At 49.0% G+C, this 19,639-nt stretch overlaps 1 protein-coding gene across 6 annotated transcripts in view; it reads right to left on the reverse strand.

Annotated features, from left to right (window-relative positions):
* Positions 1-19,639, reverse strand: part of MSI2 (musashi RNA binding protein 2) — a 338,327-nt gene that overhangs the window by 214,477 nt on the left and 104,211 nt on the right. For all 6 annotated transcript variants that reach the window (XM_081161067.1, XM_081161068.1, XM_081161066.1 and 3 more), the window contains one exon: positions 4,966-5,058. In XM_081161067.1, the coding sequence (XP_081017193.1) occupies positions 4,966-5,058 (93 nt within the window). The remainder of the gene's footprint in view (positions 1-4,965; positions 5,059-19,639) is intronic.

Raw genomic sequence — 19,639 nt, forward strand, 5'->3', positions numbered from 1 at the left:
CTCACTTTGTTGGTGGGGAAAGCCAAAGCCGATTAGGGTAAACCAATGACTAAGCGTAAGTCTTCCAAACTAATTACACAGTTCGCCATGTGAAGTATAATTGGAAGCCTCCAGATGCGAGCTGCTTTGCGGCCACAGGAGTTACATAAAGTGAGAATCACCTCGCAAGCGCGGCGAGGAGCAGCCCTATCATCCAGGGGAACAGCTGAGGGGTGCAGGACTGCTCCATCCGGGACGCAGCCGAGAATTCATTACGTGTAAAGGCCTCTTTTTGATCTCCCAGATCCTATAAGTGAGAATTTAAGAAACCAGTACTTGAAGGAGAGGCCCAAACGAGAGGAGGAAACCCCTGCACATGGGCTTTCTTTGATCCCAGTGCTTTTTAATTACCAAGCTAGGCTACTGAGGACGGCGATGCGGGGAGAGGTGGAGGACGGGCCAATGGATCGTCAGGCCCTGGGTGTGTACCTAGAGCATCGTTTACGTGCCATTTTTTGGAACGGCCTGTATATATCACTCCTCTGTGTGTGAAATCATGAGCACAGATAACGTCCACTAGGAAACCTGAAGCAGTAAAATAAATTACTACAGAGCAACAACAGCCTTGACAAATGAACAGAGCCTGCTCCCTCTGAGTAGGGGGCTGCTTAGTGGTAAAAGTGGGAGGGGAGGTTTAATAAACAGCAAAAAGAGGTGAGGGCTAGATTGTGCAAAACTGAGTGACTATCCGGGCTCCACCCAGCATGGGCTGTGTGATCCTGGAAACCCATTGACCTTTCTCAACATCAGTTTTGTCATCTACATGACAGATGTTCAACCCATTTTGCCTGACAGCCTTGAGAATCAAATTTTAATACGCATTTAAAAAACTTAGCACAGAGCACACATCCCTTTAATTCAGAAACATCAACTCAAGGAATCTTCATAGTAAAATCTGAACTTCACAAATTCTGGGTCTTCATTAATTTGGATCTAACACATGTAACCGGGAGTTGGAAATACTCTACAGTTTTGCTGGATCTATCCCATAGGATGAAGATTCCCATTTATAAACAGCTATTTCCAAACAGAGAATCCTCACTGTGCCTACATCTGAGGTCCAGAAATGAACTGACACTGTCATGACTGTTTTGCTTATTACATCATGCTCATTATTAGAGATAACACCTTGTTTTGGTTACAGTCTATAGATAACTTAGTTCTCTATCTATCCACCACCTATGTATGTGTATTTAAACACTTTCCAAATTACTGAATTTTCAAGCTTGAAATCAACCTTAGGAATACTCTAGTCCACAGGCTGGCAAACTATGTTCCACAGGCCAAATGCGGCCCACCACCTGAAATTGTAAATAAAGTTTTATTGAAGCACAGCCACACCCAACTATTTGCTATGGCTGTTTCTCCACACAACAGCAGAAGTGAGTAGCTATGACAGAGACTATATGCTCTGCAGAGTCAAAAATGTTTACTATCTGACTGCGACAACTCTTCTAATCCCTTCCCTCAGATGAGAAACTAAGGCCAGGAAAGAAATAGCTTCTTAAGGTATCATAGTGGGGTCAGACCCAGCATGAAGGGTTGGAATAACTTCTACCTTACCTTTGTCCAAGGGCAACACCAGAACGGCTACCCAGAGGGTGGGGATGGCCATCTACATTAGCTGAGACCTTATGCCAATGGCCACATTTCATGATCTCATCCTAAATATAAGTAATGACATCCCTAACCTGGGATGGGGGGAGGGGGGTAAAACTTCTGGGAGAAAGGCAGGAGGAAAGCACAAAAGGGTTTACAAGCCTCCAATCTGAGTTATTTAAAGCTCCTGGCGTGTTATTCAGCACCCACTCCACTTACAGTAATGACATATTTAAACTCCCTTAGCTCAGCCCCATGATAGCAGTCTTACCCATCTTGATTGCCACCTGAAATAAACAGTTGAAGCAGCTGCCACCTTGGGCAAGAAGGGAAGAGGGAGAGGAGAGAGGAAAGACAGCGAGGGAAACCTAAAAAGAGGGTAGCGAGGCCTGAATAGGGACTGTAAAAGGATAGGAGGTCCTAGACTCGGAGGAAGAAGAGGTAGGGTGTGAATCCTGGCTGTTATGCTGAGACTTAACCTCCCTGAGCCTTACTGTCCACCTCCGTCAAATGGGCTAATGTTACCAAAATCCACTGTGCAGCTGAGGTAATGTATGCACAGATGCCCAGCACTGTCTGGGGCACACGAGGGGGCACAATCTTTCCCTTTCCTTGGCATCCTCCCGTCCCTAAGTCCATCCTGTGGCTCGATCAGCAGGGAACGGGCCCAGAGTTCGGGTTCTGTTATCAGACAAGCCTGGAGGGGGGAGTCTGCATTCTTTCAGGGGGCTGTGACCTTGAGTCAAAGACTTGACATCCAGGAGTCTGCATTCTTTCAGGGGGCTGTGACCTTGAGTCAAAGACTTGATAATCTACAAACGGGCCACACCCCCACCAGCCTCCCAGAGAAGAATTAAATGATATCATATAAGTCAATGGCTTGACCCAGCATCCAACACTTAGTCTGCACTCACTAAATAATAAAATTACACTCACTAATTTGCAGTAAACCGACCAAAAAGAGCCCCAAACAACTTACAGAGTCAGGAACGTGTGAGTATACTTCATGCGTGTGTGTACGTGTGTCTGTGTTCCGCTTCCTTCACCCAGAATATAAACAACGAAGGGTTCAGTCGGTTTGTCAATTTATCCACTACCTACCTCCTTTTGAGGCTGCTGGATTGACTCGGCCCCCAAGGCAGAGCCTCCCCTTCTTTGATCATTCTGGATTCAAATGGAATACACCAGAATCCTGAGAGGTGATGAGCCCGGCCCAAGGGCACACAAACCTACCAGCCACCAGCCGAAGGAGGAACAGGCTATTCTGAGGACAGACCCAGATGATACACAGAGTGTGCGTATGAAACGAGCTACTAAAACATGAGCACACGGAATGTCACAGTTTTGATACATTGAAAAACCTTCCTAGTCCCTAATAAAACACTTGATAAGTGTACCTATTGTGCTGGAATCCACAAATTACTGCAAAATTAACTGAGCAGCTTTAGACCTGGTGAGGGCCCAGCCAGGGAAGGTGGTCTGTGACTGCCCCCCAGACAAGGGGACAAATGTTCTCAGGGCAGCGATTGTGGCTGCTGTGGGCCCGGCCAAAGCTTGCAGAGCCTCCCACCGGGTCATAACTGTGAGTGTTAATGAAAAACGACAGAAAGAGAGAAAGGGAGAGAGAGAGAGGAAGAAACCAAGAGCTGGGAATGTGCAGAGATGTGCAAGTACAAGCCTGTCTGGAAAATGCTAACAGCCCATCTGGGCAGCATCAACTTCCCTGACACCACAAACAGGCCCATGAGATTCCAAGGCAGGTTATGGCTCGAAAAGCAATCCCACCTCATGTTTGCAAACACTACCCCGGGCCCGTTTTAAAGGTGGAACGGTAGCAAAGAGGCTGGAGCTCCAGAGCCTTCCATTACGCGAGCTGGACTTGTCTCTTTTAATTACTTCCAATCTCTCTCCCTAGGCAGGGCAGGGCTGGGCAATGAACACATCCCCCCTGGTGCTCTCAACCGTCTGGAAGAGAAGTATGCTAACGCACAGGCCCACCAACGCACTCGGCTATTCTTCAGGACCGGCCAGAGTGACCCAGCCCCCAGCCCGCGACGCAGACAGTGCCTCGGGGAAGGTGTCTTCCAGGACCGACCTGGAAGAGCAGTTAAGTGCCATTCTGAATGCAAGGCTAGGCTGGAGGAGGCTGGTTCCTCTTTGTTGCATGTTCTCCCATCCATGAAGAAATTGATTAATACCAGAGACCAAAAAAAAAATCTCCATTTCAAGGCTAAATAGAGGTCAGGGCACTCTTCCCAGACAGCAGCTCACGACTGGACACACCTGGGCACAGGGTCACCGCTGCCCATTGCCCTGGGTAAATGAATAAGCGAGAACCTTCAGACTGGGCAGTGGGTGCAGTGCCTTTGTCCCACCCAAGATAACCATGACAGCGGGGGGGGGGGGGGGGGGGGGCAGGGACAAAGCTTAGAACAGGTAGGGGCTCCTCTCAGGATACAGCCCTCTGCCAGGTCACCCCTCAGCAGGGCTGGGGGGAGGGAAGGGGGCGCAGACCCATGCAGAAGGAACTGTCCCATACCTGGCTCCCAGGACAATGCCTCTACTCACAGATACAGGAGCCAGAAAGCTCAGACACTCGTCTGCTAGCCTCCTGGGACACAGGAGTCAACAAGGGTCAGTCCCACCTAAGCTGCCCTGCTGGAGCCCTGAGGCAGCATGTTCACCTAACAAATGTGCCATCCTCGGGAAGATCCCACCCTCCAGGGCACTGGCGAGAGAGAGGCTGGCTGAACACACCCTCGCACTCCATTCCTGACCGATCCGGGGCGTCCGGTGCTCTCAGCCCGTTCGGGCAGCAGAGCCCAGGGGATAATTTCCCTGCTGTCGCACAGACGCTCTGACAGGTACAGGCCCAGCGTCCTCCCCAGTTTCCCCGGGCATTTGACAGCGGAGGCTTTGGCTGCAAAGGGCCCCAGGGGGCCTCCTCTCTCAACCGGTTCTCTCCAGAAAGGCACAGAATGAAGCCCGGCGCCGACTCACAGACCTCCAGCAGCTTCTGTGGGAGCCCCTGCCCTGTGACTCAGTCCCGCAGCCCTCCCAGCTCCCGGCCCGGGACCCGTGTGGCCAGCAAATGCCAGCACCACGGTGCTCAAAGGCCACTCTGTCTGCTCCTGCAGGAACATGGGGTACCGTGCCAACCACAAGCCGGAATCTTCCACCTCGGCTCCTGCCGAATTTCACTTAAATCTTGACGGCCACGTTCAAGGACACGGTTCTTGAGGACACGGCTGGGGCAAAGGCAGGGGCCACAGCAGCCGCTTTTAAGGACGGATCCGGCGCGTCACGCCACCCCCACGCACCGCTTACCTTGCCAAACTGCTCAAAATATTGCTTTACATCTTCCACCACCGTGTTCGCAGATAACCCGCCTACAAATATTTTCTTTGTTCTTGTGACCATCTGCAAGAAATGACAAGAGGGGGGGACATGGGTTAACCGGGTTATTTGAAGCCACGCTCTCCAAGATGCTGAAACAAGCCACTCTCCACATTTCTCTGGAAAGGCGATTTTAGACAGGTTCAAACTGCACAGAGTGGGCCCCGCAGATGCCTTGGGATGCTGGAGACAGTCACTCTGGAGATCTTAGGCCTTCAGGCCGCAACCTGAAGGCTCAAGTTTCCTACAGACCCAGAGTGGACCTCAGAACCCCTCTGGCCATAATGCACAGCTTCATTCTGACGTACTAGCACAAAGAGGAAAAAAGTCCCGGGTCAAAGCTACTTCAACCTAAGAGACATGAACGAAACAGAATTACATGCACAAAGATCTGCTGCCCAGAAAGTACCCATAAAATCTGCCAGTAAGAAAATCACACGTAATTCAAACATATGTGTGGACTGTCTACCCTGAGGTGTTCTGGGTGGTGGTATATGTTGGCCAACAAGACAGACACTGGCCTCACACACAAAAACCACCCTCCAAGCTCAGTCCCTAGGCCTCCTTTCTCTCCTGGTTTCTAATGATCCACACTCAGTCAATCCCAGCTCATCCCTGCGTCTCTACACCTCTGTCCACATAGGTCCTCCTCCGTCGAATGCCTCTTCCTCCACGCCTAAGTCTCCCATGGCAAGTTGTGACTATCTTCCAAGATCCAATGACCTTCCCCAGAATTCAAAATATCTATACAGTCGCTCCATCCAGAAGCTGTCCTTCCCTCCCTTGAATCCCCCATCACTGTACCCATCAGCCTCTCGCAGCCCTCACTACTTTCTACCTAGCTGAAGCCACCAATAATCGGTCTTCCTGACTTCCTCCCCCAGAAGGTGGACTCCCGATTCCTCCAGGCACCGCCCGCAATGCCCATACAGGGCCAGTCAGGCACATGGAGCCCAGAAATGGCTGGTGGATACAAAAACAAATGTGTGTGGCCACATCTCAGAATTCCCCAAGTTCCAAAGCAAAGGAAGAGGGAAGCTTCAATGACATAAACTGCTCAGAGCAGCAGAGACCAAAAATCTTAACATGTAGGAGCCAAAAAGAAAGAAGAAAATATATTTTGTTCTGAAGAGTGAGTTTAGGTTATGTGTGTGTGGGGGGGAGGGGGGGTATTTTTTTTAATGTCAAATAAAAAATTTAAAGACTCAGTGGGTACAGGGTGTCACCAGTTTGGTTACATGTAATAAAAAGCACAATGTCTTAATTCAGGAAGAATCCAGTCACAATATATACATGAATCAAATCATCATGTTGTATGCTGTGAATACCTTACAATTTTATTTGTCAATTAGACCACCATAAAGCTGGGGAGAAATGTTTGATGCGAACATGCAAAGGCAAGCATGACTGAAACCCCAAAATAAAGGTGTGAGACAATCTTGGAACATGTTTTTAAAAAACCCCACAATGTCACATGTGTCTATTATAATTTGATATAAGATTCCTAAGTACAGGGGCTGGCTGGATCACTGTTACCACCAAGGCTCCGAACTGACAACTTTGCTGAGAGAAAAAAAACAACTGACCCACCTCCCACAGGAAAGGCTCAGCTGAGTGACACCTGGGGGTGCAGTGGCTACCGGTAGGTTGTGCTGAGCCGTGTAAAAGGCACTAGACGCCCGCTTCGGTGTCTCAGTCTGGGTGTGACCCTGGACTCACCCTGAGGTCTGGGTTCTGTGCTCTGCACAGTGAGTCCCGCGGGAGCTCCAGGTGCCACCTAATCCTGAACTCTCACAAATCTACAAGCATGGGCCACAGCGGAGGCAGCTCCCAGGCTTCGAGCTCACGCTTTAGCTTAGTGGCTCCCAGAGGGAACATGTGCCACTGCAGCCTGCTGATTGAGCCCAAACTGGAATGTCCTTGGAAAATAATGGACTTCCTGCACTATTTTAAGAGGACACTGCCCTGGCAACTTCCTGTTGGCTGTGAGAGCCATGCTGAAAGCTGTGATTTACTGTTTTTCGTCTCTTTCAGGTGAATGGGAGGGTTAGATGAGATCATGCACATGAGGATATTCTGTGAAGATCCCACCAGGGTCCACACCACCAAGTTCCAAGAACCTCTCATTAAGTGGGGGCATCTTATCCGGCCCCTTACTGTCCATCTCCCTTCTCACCCATTCCTAAGTCTCCCTGCTGGATCAAGGTCACCTTTGCGGTGAAACTCCAGCAGACTGTCTCTAGATTTAAATCTCTCCCTCCACTAACTAGCCACCAAATTTTACTAACCTAACTTCCCTAATGTGTTCATTCGACAGATATGTTAAGTGCTAGGTGCTGGACCTTACATTCTAATACAATAGGGAATTTAATCCACTATAAAATGTAGATATAATAATTAGCCTACCACGCAAGATTCCTATTAGGAATAAATTAAATAGCATATGCCAAAGGACCTAGTAGGACACCAGGTAGATGCTAAGTAAATGGTCACTGTAACTGAATCCTGAGTCAATTGCTAGATTTATCCTTCAAGCTCAGAATAAATGTGCAGCAGAAACACACCTTATACAGAAAACTTGATGACTCTACCCCTGGGCCCCCTCTTCCACTATCATTTCAAAAACACTCTCAAGCAGCTCTACATGATTTCAGAAAAGCAAAGACTCCCAATAGTTTCATTTTAGATTTTTCATTCCTTTTTTGTTTTTTACCCCAGCCAAGTAATTAAACATCTTATAAAAAAACACTAATGTGATCTATGAACACGTACACAAGTGGAGTGTTCGACTTAAAGAAACTCTGGAGAGGCATTCTGGAAAATGAACCCCATGGTCTCACTTATACATTGTTTAGAGCAGGTGGGTATAGTGCAGGCCTTATTTATATTCCGAATGTTCACATGGACCCAGAAAATTAAACAACCCATGTGTCTTCATTCCAAATAACAGAATTCAACAGAATGTTCATTCCCCAGTAACTGGTTAAATGGAAAGGTCCCCTCCTGCACCCTCCACTGTTGCCTCACAGCCCTAAACTTGCCAAGACACGGAGCGCTAAACACTGGGGCAGACGCCCAGCTATAAATCTACACAGTCCTAGAAAAGTGTTTAAAACACTTTAAAAAAAAAAAAAATAGGATGAGGAATCCCAGGCCCCAAACAATGAGCCAAAGTGTCCAAGTTACTAAAACATCCTCTCCTGGAACGGGCTCAGATACGGTGATGGATCCCGCTCCGCAGCAAACACAGAAAGGAAACCGGTTTAATCCAAGCCTCCCGAACGTGAAAAGGCCAGTGGGAAGATGTGCGACACTTGGTTAGCTGCTCACCGCTGTCCGGGCTGCAGGAGAGGGGGACACGGCTGGGGGGCGGCGGGGCTCTGCGCCGGGACCTCTCCCACCCGGGCGCGCAGGGGGAATGGGAGTGATTTACTCTGGGAATCCTGGGGGCTAATGGGCTCTGCACTGTTTGGGGAACTGCATTCTGGAGAGGGGCTGGGGGAGCACGCGGAGGATGCTAGAATCACACAGTCTCCCTCCATTCCCCTTGCATGGCCAGGGCTGCTGGGGAGGGCAGGGCAGGAAGGGGACAGGGCTGGGGTGTGGTGTCGAGGCTCTCAGGGGACTAAATGGAGGTCCTCAAATTCTCATCAGTATTACCCAAGTTTCTATTTATGTGTCTGGGGGTGGGGCTTGTGTTTGGGGGTAGCTCTCTATTCCTTCCCAATGCTTGAGTCTTGGCTTCTATTTGCTCCAGGACCCATCTGGCACCCCCAGAACTTTAACTCTCATCTGGTCTTGGAAAAAGTGAGCAGGACAAGTTACCTACTGGCCCCCTGGTTCTACAGTCTTCGAATTATAAAAACTCCTCTCCACCCACAATGCAGACAGAGAGCCACCTGTGTTTTCTTCCTGTGTCAGGCCCGTCCGGTAACTGTTTCCTAACCCACAGCCTTCACACCAGCAAGGCACTTAACCACATAGGGTAGGGGGAAGCCAGCCACCGCGCACCTGGCCTGCTCAGGCGGCAAGGTCCACCTGGATGGAAGGAGCCACCCATCTGCCCAAAATCCACTAGAAAACTGATCCTAAATTTCCTTTGCCTGGAGTTCTTGGTGGAGGGGTTGCAGAAAACACTTTGTATACGATGCTTTCCACTCTTAGAGACACTAGATACCCACCCAGGCTGCACCACTGAGGGACAGCCCCTCCCTCAACAGATGCCCTCCTTTTGTGGTTTAGGGCAGCACTCTGGGAAGTGGGGTGTGTGTGTGTGTGTGTGTGTGTGTGTGTGTGTCACACATAGAGGAGTGGGGAGTGTTCAGACTCTCACAGCTCAATGCCGCAGTCTTGCATCTAGACCCATAATTTAACTAAACATCACTGCTCTCCACAAACCTCTTGGCTCCACAAAGAAAACCCCAGCACCATTCCAGTTCAGAAAATTGCTGTTTACACATAAGAACTGGCCAAAGCCAGCTGCTAACTGGAGCTGCAAAGAACACTCCACCTTCCTGCCTCTGACCAGAGAGCTGGCTTTTTTTTTTTTTTTTTTTTAGTTTCATAAATTCCCTTTTAAAAAATGTGTCTCCATCTGAAATGGTCACTTGGAGTGGGGCAGCTAGTTGTATTTTCATAAACTAGGATAAAGCAGGGCTGTGTGTGCGTGTGTGTAATCAAATCAGAGAATGGGGCCTGAAAAGAGAAACTACACTTGAGAATGAGATTGAAGGAGAAAACTTTGCTCCAACAACAGCACTGGCCCTAAAATATTAGTTGTCACACAAGAAAACAACAAGTATTTCCTAATCCTGACAAATGCATGGAAAGGTAGGAAATGGCTTGGGGGAGTGTTAAATGGGTATGAGAGAGGCCCGGAGAAATTAAGTGTCCAAAGTCACACGGCACTGGGAACAATAAAAAAGGAGAGTCAAAATCTTGCCCTCTCTATTTACCAAAGCCTCCTACACCTGCATTTGCAGCTGGGTCATCTTCTTTCTTCCCAGCAGACAGACACAACTGGGGAAAAGAGAGATGAGAGGGCACCCTGAGGAGCAAGTCTGACCCTGCCTTTCGCAAGCTGAAGCAGACAGACAAAAGGACAGGCCAAATGCCGCTGGGGGGCGGGCGCAATGGTGCGGCTGCTGTGGAACAGTCTGGAAGCTCCTCCACCGATTAAACATAGTTACTAGGTGACCCGACAATTCCGCTTTTAGTATATGCCCCAGAGAAACTGGACCCTGTGTCTACCCAAACCTTTTACACACAATCTTCACAGTGGCATTGTTCATAATGGTCAAAGAGTGGGACAAGCCAAATGCCCGTCGCGGATGGATAGATACAGTAAACGTGAGGTATCCGTACAGTGGAGCATTATTCGGCCACAAAAAGGAATGAGGCACTGACACATGCTAAAACATGGCTGAACCGTGAAAACATGCTAAGTAAAAGAAGCCTGTCCTAACAGACCACATATTATATGATTCCGTTCACATGAACATTCATAACAGGGAAAGTTCATAGGAGGCAGAACGTACATTAGTGGTTGCTTAGGGCTGGAGGAGAGGAGGGGGGGATGGCTAAAGAATACGGGGTTTCCTTTGGGGGTAATGAAAATGCTCTAAAGTTGACTGTAGTGATGGGTGCACACATCCATGAATATACTAAAAACCACCAAACTATATACCCTTTCAATGGGTAAATTATAAGACGTATGAATTATATCTCAATAAAGGTGTGTGGGCTTTTTTTTTTTTTTTTTTAAGTATCAGGACAAAAAGATCCCTAAGTTGAGAGTCTAAATGCCAAAAGGGCTTAAAATAAACCCAAGTGCCCAAGACAGTGTGGCCCCCGCTGCTTCACCCGCCAGCTAATTCTGTGGGCCTCGATGTATCCATGGTTGACCACTGGACAAAGGTGAAACATATCTGATGTGTCAATTGCAGAAATTAATTTACAGAGGAAACTAATTATAAATATAACCCCAAATGTTTCTCAGAGCACTCTCTCCCGGTCTATAGCTATTAGCCAGAGAGCACAAGGGTTCAGACTACAATTTGGCAGTCCCTCTAAACAGCTTTAAAATTGGAAGGAAAAAAATAGCCTTCCTCTATATGGAGCTAGAACATAATTTACACACAATTATCCGACATAGTCAGGTTACAGCACTACCTCTGGTTAAAACAACAGTAACTCACCGAGAGGAGAAAGTGATCTTGTAATGAAATGATCCGGCCGCTTCAGCGGGGAGCTCAGACCCCCCACCCTCATCTCAGAGCCCTCTGCCTGGCTCCCTCCTAGGCTAATTTAAAAAATACTACTTCCTCTTACCCTTGGGGGAAAAGTTGCGGCTGGCAAGGCTGACCTGTCCACAGATTGGTATCAGAGAGTAATATCCTAGACTGTGCCACTCCGGCTGGAGCTGGGGGAGGTAAGAGAAAAAGGTGCAGGGATGGAGTGTTGCCTTGGAAAGCACAGGAAATTAAGGATCGTGACCCGCGCGTCAACTGATACAGAGCGAGGCGGCTGGCCGGCCGCCGGCCCAATCACAGGCACCGCGCTGCTCTGCGTCCACAGGTAATTCTTCCATCACTCCATCCTTCCCGGGGCCCCCGCTCCCAATTCTTGCCACAGACGGGTTGCACTATCCATGAGAAAGGCCCCAAAGACTCTCACCACTGTTCAAACAATGACCACTCCGTAGATGCAACTAAAACCCGTAATTTTTACAGCAGTGGTATTAAGCGAAACTAGTAAGCACACTTTACTGTTGCTCAAGGTGCCAGGAAGTGTGCATTTGTGCACACGAAAGAGGCGCCTCCTAAGCCCCAGAAAGGGAAAGGCAGCCCAAGCAGATTCTTACTAAACCTCAGAAAGAGGTGGGAAAGAAGGGCCAGCCAGGATGGAGGCTGGTGGGAGCTCAGTCCCTTCCATCTGTGCCTGCCATGCCGGGGCTCCAGCCGAGGGGGCGCGATGTGCACACCCAGGGTGGAATCCTTCTGAAGATGCGAGGGTGACTCATGGCAAGGGGTAGGGCCCTGGAAATGGTGACACGGATGGTCTCGGGGCCCTAGCTAAAGCAGAGGTCCAAGGTGATTCTGCCTTACAGCAATGATCCAAATGAAAGAACACAAAGTTTATAATATCTTCTCTGTCCACGTGCTTTTGCATTTTCAAGCCCTCCTGTGTATACTGAGACACACTGAGTAGCTGACTCTGATCGGTCAGATGAGGTTGTCAGGTCTCTTAACAGTTCTGGGCTTTACTTTTCCCCTTTGAAATACAGGCATAAGACCCTGGTCTGAGTAAAACAAAGACAGCAAACGTGAAAGTATTACTCCAAGAACACAATCCATAGGAGGTCCCTGTATTCTACAACATAGACACTACGGAAAACCAATCTGGAGCCTGTGCCTCCAACACAAACCTTCCTGAGAGCTTCTCTCATAGCTGAAGCCCCCCCAACGCCCATGTCCAGGCTGAGAGGTGCCTGAGGCCCTTCTCATGGGTGGGGCCAGGGTCACTGAAGCCAGCTGGGTGCAGGCCTTGGGGTTTATGAACACACTGCTATGGTGACAGGTTCAGAGTATCCCTCCTGCTTCCCAAACTGCTCTTTTCCTAACACGTTTCAGGTCACCTGGGCAGCAACTACCAGAGAGACGGCTCCTACTCAGAAAGTGTTTCAAAGTTTCTTGGAACCTGAACTAAGTTCCCACTCCTTTACCTGCCACCTGGAGGGCCTCTGCGTCACCCGTGCCTCGAGGAAACCTCAAGGGCCAGGCTGAGAAGCCATGTCAGAGAGGACCGGCCGGAGTACAGGCCCTTGGTTAAGGAAAACCCAGTTCAGGGGGTGCCACTGTATCCCGGCGAAGACTGCCCAAGAGACAACTGCTAGAGCCCCCTCCTCTGGTAAACTGGGCGCCACCTGCGAGATGAGGCCCCTTGTCATCAACAACAACTGAATGGCTCCTCTAAGGAGAGAAAAGATAAAAACTTGGCTGGTAGGCAGGCTCTGAAGCCAAGGTGCCCCATCCCCCAAACTCTCCAGTTGATTTCATGAAAAGAAGGAAATGGCAGCCTTAACCCTTAGCCTTGATTACCTCCATTAGCATATTTTAGATGCGCATGGCAATCAGTTCTTGATGAGCCAGTTCTACCTAATCCGGGGAGCAGGGAGCTCAGCCAGGCTGCAGGTTCACTGACACTCCCACGGTGCGGGCGCTCACCCCAGCCCGCCCCTCACAATCACCTGGGGAGCCATTAGAACCTGGCGCCAGGCCCCACCCTCGGGGGTCTGATTTCATTGGTCCATGGAGAGGCCCAGACTTCAGTATTTTTCAAACATTCCCCCAGAAGATTCTAATGTGCAATCAGAGTTCTATACGAAGTCACTTCTGCCATCCTAAGGGAGAAAAGGTGGAGGGACGGAGACCTCAACAAAGCAAAGGTTCTTTTTCATTATTAATACACTGAGCATGAGAAGGGAAAAGGCCACAGCAGAGTGGAGCGGCCTGGGACTTGAACCCAAAGCTCTGGGATTGAGTCCCAGCTCAGCCACCTCCCTAGCTGTGTAATTTTAGGTGAGTCACGTGTAAAGTGGGGGCAATACCTGTACATGACAGAGTTGCTATAAGCATCACAAGGGATATGTACAAGCACACAGCACATAGTAGGTGCTCAAAAAATGTGTGCTGAATCCTGATGATCAAGAGGGTAAGAGAACATAAACTGCAGAGGAGTGAGTCTGGTGGCAAGCGGTACACATTCATTCACTCTCTCATCAAACGTGCTTTTGAGGACCTACTATGTGCTGAACACTGTGCTAGGCTCCGTGGGTGTTAAGTGGAATAAAACCTGGTTTCTGTATCAAAGTTGCTTGCGGTCAAGTAAAAAGCTGTGTCATTAGCATGATGGGGTTTGAGGGCACAGGTGGTCATCACTTTAAGGAGGCTTGGAGGTCAGCAGGGGGCAGCCAGAAAGGAAGCAGAGAAGGGCCTCCCCAGCAGAGGCTATGGCATCTTCAATGTTGGCTGAAGGGTTGCAAGTGGATCTGAAAGACCACAGCACAGGGTGTTGACGGGGTGCAAAGAGGAGAGGGGCCAGACAGGGAGGCCATGTCAGGGAGGCAAGGGATACCTCCACAGGGTTTAAATAGGGAAGCAGCTCTTCAATGCAGTTATTAAAGAGAAAATCAGGGCCACTGGGGGGGAGGGTCATCTGAATACCTGAACACTTACATGTTGGCAAGGAGGCTCAGGCAAGAGTGGCGACAAAGCATGAACCAGGAGGAAGGTACCTATACACCAGTCCCCGTGACCAGTGTGTGGTCTGATGTCACCTCCCCCATCAGCAGGCACCTCCCTGCTCTGCCATTTTACTGCTCCAGAAACATCCATGGGGTGGGAGGGGGCGTGGGGGCAGGTGGGGAAGGCCTAAGGAGAGATAAGCACATTGCACCCTTGGCGTGGTCATCTTTGGAAACACTCAGGCATCTGTTAGGTCATAAATTTTCTCTGTCAAGAAAAAAGTCAAATTTCCCCCCAAGCATGTGCTGGTCTGGCCCCCTGCCACCTGCCACAGTAACTTCCTTTGAGGGAAAGGGGGGGAACCCAAAGAAGTGTTTGCAGTGCAAGAGGGAAGCCAAGATAATCACGAGCAATTCTCTCCACCTTTTACTAAATGTCTCACTTCTCAAGAGATGGAAGGTGAAACTTCCTAAGTCCAAGAGGGCCTTGGGGCTGAGAAGGGCACCAGATCTGGAGATGAGAGGACCAGGTTCCAATCCCAGCAGCCGAAGTTAGGAGAAAGAAGAGGAACCCAGGAACCTCAACTCTGTCACTTATGTACTAGGCGACCCTGGCAAGTGACCATCTCTGAACTTGAGTTTCTCCCTCTACAAAACGGGATTAAAAGCGCTAACACACGAAATGTGCTCAGCACAGAGCCGGGATGACAGACACACAGGGTTCCCCTCCCCCTCCTCACCACGTTCCCTTCCGCACCTGTGACTTCACCTCTATCTGTCTGGCTCAGCCTTCCCTGCCTACCCCACAGGCTCAACAACAGATGGAAAAGCACTTGGAAAAGGCATGAGGCATGCTCTGTAAACTGAATGACTAGTTATTATCAATTCTACTAATTATTATCGATTCCACTTCCCTCAGATTTCTCGGACACCACCCAGAATCAGCCCACCCCCAGCAGTGGTACTGGGCACACAGTATTTCAAGGGTTAAAGATGCTCCAGCACAAATTCCATGTCCATGCAAAGCAATGTCTGTATCTACCTTAACCTAGGCAGCCCCCGACCCTACGGAACAAATCGTTCCAAATGAGAAAGGTCGTTCTCTAAAAAAGACGAAGCTGTCCATGCCTCAGAGGTAGTATTTCTCTGCTACACCAATATCCCAACATGCCTGTGCTCTCCTCATGCCAGTAACATATTTCTATAAATCGTCACATAAAAGAAAACTTTATTTTCCAGAGGGATCAACAGGGGGGGAAATGAAACAACAGTCGCAGCAAAAACATCACCCATCAAGCAGAGCTCAGGCTGCCAGGAACTTTACTAAATGTGTAATGTTACAGATGTTTTATAGCCGTGATGTCTGTTCTATTTAAAACGCTCGCACTAGGCCACCAAACACGGGAGAGAGAGAAAGAAAAGATATGTTCCCCAACGCGCCCAGCCCGGCTAACTGGTCTGGGCTGGCTGTTTATTGAGGCAAAGAGGTGACTGGGGACCCGTAGCTGTCGGCTGAACGCGGAGGGCTCGTTCCGCAGCTCACTCTGGAGGGCTGTCAAATCAGCCACACGGCCCAGCCAGCGGCGCTCGGGCTCTCTGAAGGGCACTTCTGCCTCACGACCAGGATCTTCTATGGGGAAACTGCCCTGCACCTGGCAAGTGCTTAATAAAATCTAGTTCCCTTCCCTCAAGGAAGAAAAATATGCCCGGCTAAACCTTGTTTGTCCAACACTCATTTTTCCCCTCCCCAAACATTTGTTCAGTGCCTGCTCTGCACAAGGTACTGTGTTAGGGACTCACGGCCGAATCAGCCGTGGTGGGGATGCCCCCCAGAATGGAAGCTTCATAGAGTTAAGGATTTCTGTCTACTTTGTTCCCCACTGTGTTCCCTAGCATCTAGAACAATGCCTGGCACCCAGTAGGCGTTCAATAAACATGAGTTGAATGAGTGCAGGAATAGTTCCTGCTCTGAATTACCGGGTTGGTGGGTGACTTGAGGCCCTGTGCACGCCCTTTGTCTCCTCTCTTTCCCCTTGGGTAATTCCAAGCACTCCTTGTTGCTAAGCTGACAGAAGCATGGAGAAGATAAAAGGCCTCGTTCCTAAGAAGAACAGCTGGCCAGAGTTCTGTTCGAGAGCCGCAGAGCACACAGACAGAGCTGCAACTCAAAGGTCCTGCTGGACTGAGTCACAAGCCCTCCCCTCCCACTTGGACAAACACAGCTGGTGGTTTGGTAGGGGCATCTTTATATACAAAAAGGACAACTGGCGACTCTTGACAAGCAACCACTTGAAAGGTCCAGGAAAACAGGGAGGAGCCTGAAACCTCTGGCAAATGACAGATGCGGTGCTAAGATCCAGGGTTTGTATCAACTGCCCCTGATTAATTCCACTCCACATCATACATGAATGACTACCTAGTCCCCACCAGGATGTAGGGACCCAAACAAAAAGATTTAGTTCTCTAACCTTAAAGATCACACAGGGGCCTGACAAGAACAAAATGGCAAAAGTACATAAAATAGAGGGAAATACGATGAACTCTGTCAGGATAGTCAGAGAAGGCTTCGAAGAGGAGATGCCTGACTAGGGTTTTAAAGGTTAAGTAGGAGTTTTCCAGGAAGACAAGAAAGAAGGGCAGGCAGAGGCATGATGGTATGAAATACCATTTTCTGTTTCAGGCACTAAGTTTGGCACAGCTAGGAACCAAGGAGAAAGGAGGGCTTGATGGGAGGTAAGGAGGGAGGCAAGGGTTCAACCCTGAAGAGTCTTGTAGCCCATAACCAAGGAGAGTGAGCTTCATCCTTTAAACAAGGGGTAAGTGATTTTGAGCAGGGGACTAGCATGACCAGCTTTGTGTTTTAGATAAGTCACTGTGTAGAGACTGTGAGACAGTTAGGAGCTTATCATAACAGTCCAAGACGAAGGGAACCTGAACTAAAGCAAGGACCTTTTGCATAACAAACAGAGAAGGATTTAAAAGAGAGTAGGAGACAAAATTATCAGCACTGGGTGAATGGCCAGCAGCAGAGATGAGGGAGAGGAAGGAGTTTTGAATTTATTGAGTGGCTGCTGAGCCAGTGGCGGTGTCACCAGCTGAGATAAGGAACACAGAAGAAGCAGGTTTGCAGAGGCAGATAAATGTGTTCAGTTTGGGTATGTTAAATGTGTAGTGCCTGTGGGGCAATCTGTGTAACTGCTCTGAAGCTCAGGAGAAAGATCAGGACAGATGACCCAGACTGAATTCACCAATGTCTAGGTGGCCACTAAAATCATGGGAGTGGATAAGACGAGAGGGTAAAGTAAAAGCAAGGACAAGGACAATTCCAGGTGGAATCCCAACATCTCTTGGAAACCCAAAGCAACAGCCAAAAATTCAGGAGAGAAGCAGAAAAAACTCTTTCGCCCACTATCACATATGTCCCCTTGTTCTGTGCCCCTTCCCTTGAATTTAAATAAGCCTGTGTCTGCTTCAACCAACAGAGCACAGCAGAAGGAATGTCATGTGACTTCCAATGCTGGGTCATAAAAGGTACGGCAGCTTCTAGCTTGGTCTTTAGAACAATCATAATAGGAGCCCTGAGCCACCAAGTAGTTCCACTACCCCAAAGCCACCATGCTGTAAGGAAGCCCAGCTATACGGACGCACCACATGTTGGAGCTCCTCCGTTCTTTGAGCCATCCCTGCCCAAGCACCAGACATATGAGTAAATAAGCCTTTCGGTGACTCCAGTCCTTGGCCATCAAGTTACTATCAAGATTTCAAGTCTTTCCAGCTGAAGCCCTAAACACGGTGAAGCAGAAACCAGCTGTGACTGCTCTGTCCTGTCCGAATTCCTGACCCAGTGATTCCCTGGGCATGATAAAATGGGTGCTTCGAGCTGCTAAAACGGGGCAATTGGGTACAGAGCAATGATAACTGTAACATTAAAATTAGGGCATTCAAATAGAAGGGAGTGGTCAACAGTGTCCAACAACATAAAGATTTGGAGAAGGAAGGAGGAACCAGTTCTCAGTGTCACTGGATTCAGACCTCAGCCACACATTTTCCATGAACAGTCTTGGTACTTGCGAGGGCAACATCTACGTGCAGCTCACCAGTGAACTCCAAGCTGCCCCATGAGCAACTCTCCCAGACAGGCCCGAGGGTGCACCAAGCCCTGGAGCGACTTGGCAGTCTGTGGTTAGGAAAACCTTACTCTGATGGCAACTGGCACTGAAGATGTGCCCATGAACATAACTGCCCCGTGCTACGCCGTCGTTTACTTGCTGTGGTCAACGTTGCCCTGAGAAAAGTAGAAGTCAAAAAAAGTCCATTTTTTTTCTGGAGAGAAATCAGTATTTCCCCAAGGCAGTGACACCTAATACATCTAATGCATTTATCATCGTAAATATCAGTAGTTCCAAGCCACCTTAAAACAGGCTGATAAGCAATCTGTTTTAAAAGCCCTTTCTTGCCCTTGGTCAAAGGCACTTAGTCCTCTCTTCCTGAGTGAAATCTGGGTTTTCAATACTCAGGATACATCTGAAACAACGATCGCCTCATACAGTTTTCTCCAAGCAGCATCTGCAGCTCAGGGCGACTCACTTCCTGCCCAGCCATCTAGTCTCTGGGTCTCCAGACTTGGTGGGAAATGTGGCATTCCTCTCCCTGGCCAAAAATCCTGCCCCTCTCAAGAGCTGCTTTGTCTTCCACTCTGTTCCTGTTACTCACAGGCCCTGGCTTTCCTAAACCTTCTCTGTGTCCCAAAGATGATCCAGTTCAAAGGAATGTGTTAAAACACAGAGACTAAGCCACCTGGGACCCTGCAGAGTGCTCAGTCTGCCCAGAGACCTAGAAATGAAATAAGAGCCAGGGGTACAATTAGCCCAGACTTGATCTTATCAAATCTTTTCTTTTGCAAAACCTCATCAAAGAAGGTTTGGCTTAGATTTAACTGTCCCTTAATCAACACAATTTCTGAGCAGCTACTTGGAATGAAACCTTGTGGGGGGAAAAATAAGAGGTAATAACTGGGAGCACCGTCCTTGGGGTGGTGACGGGAAAGCTGACATTTGAAGCAGGAAGACAGGACATCTGCAGAGACATCAAAAGTCAGCACAATTTTCAAGGTTCCAACCTTTGTTACCAGGTTCCAAACTACCTCTGCAGCCTCGCTTCCCGTCCGTTCCTACACTCGGTGCTCCAGCCACGCTACTCTGACCAAAGCCTGCACTTCCACACGCCCAGGCCTTCGCCCAAGCTGCCCCTTCACCCAGGAATAGCCTCTGCTTTTGCCCATCATGAGTCTCTAAACCCTCACAGCTCAGTCCAAATATCTGTGCAAATGTCACCTTCACTACGTTGGCCTTCCGTGACCAA

This window comes from Miniopterus schreibersii (genome assembly GCF_964146895.1).
Source record: "Miniopterus schreibersii genome assembly, chromosome: 16".
In the NCBI taxonomy this organism is placed as follows: Eukaryota; Metazoa; Chordata; class Mammalia; order Chiroptera; family Miniopteridae; genus Miniopterus; species Miniopterus schreibersii.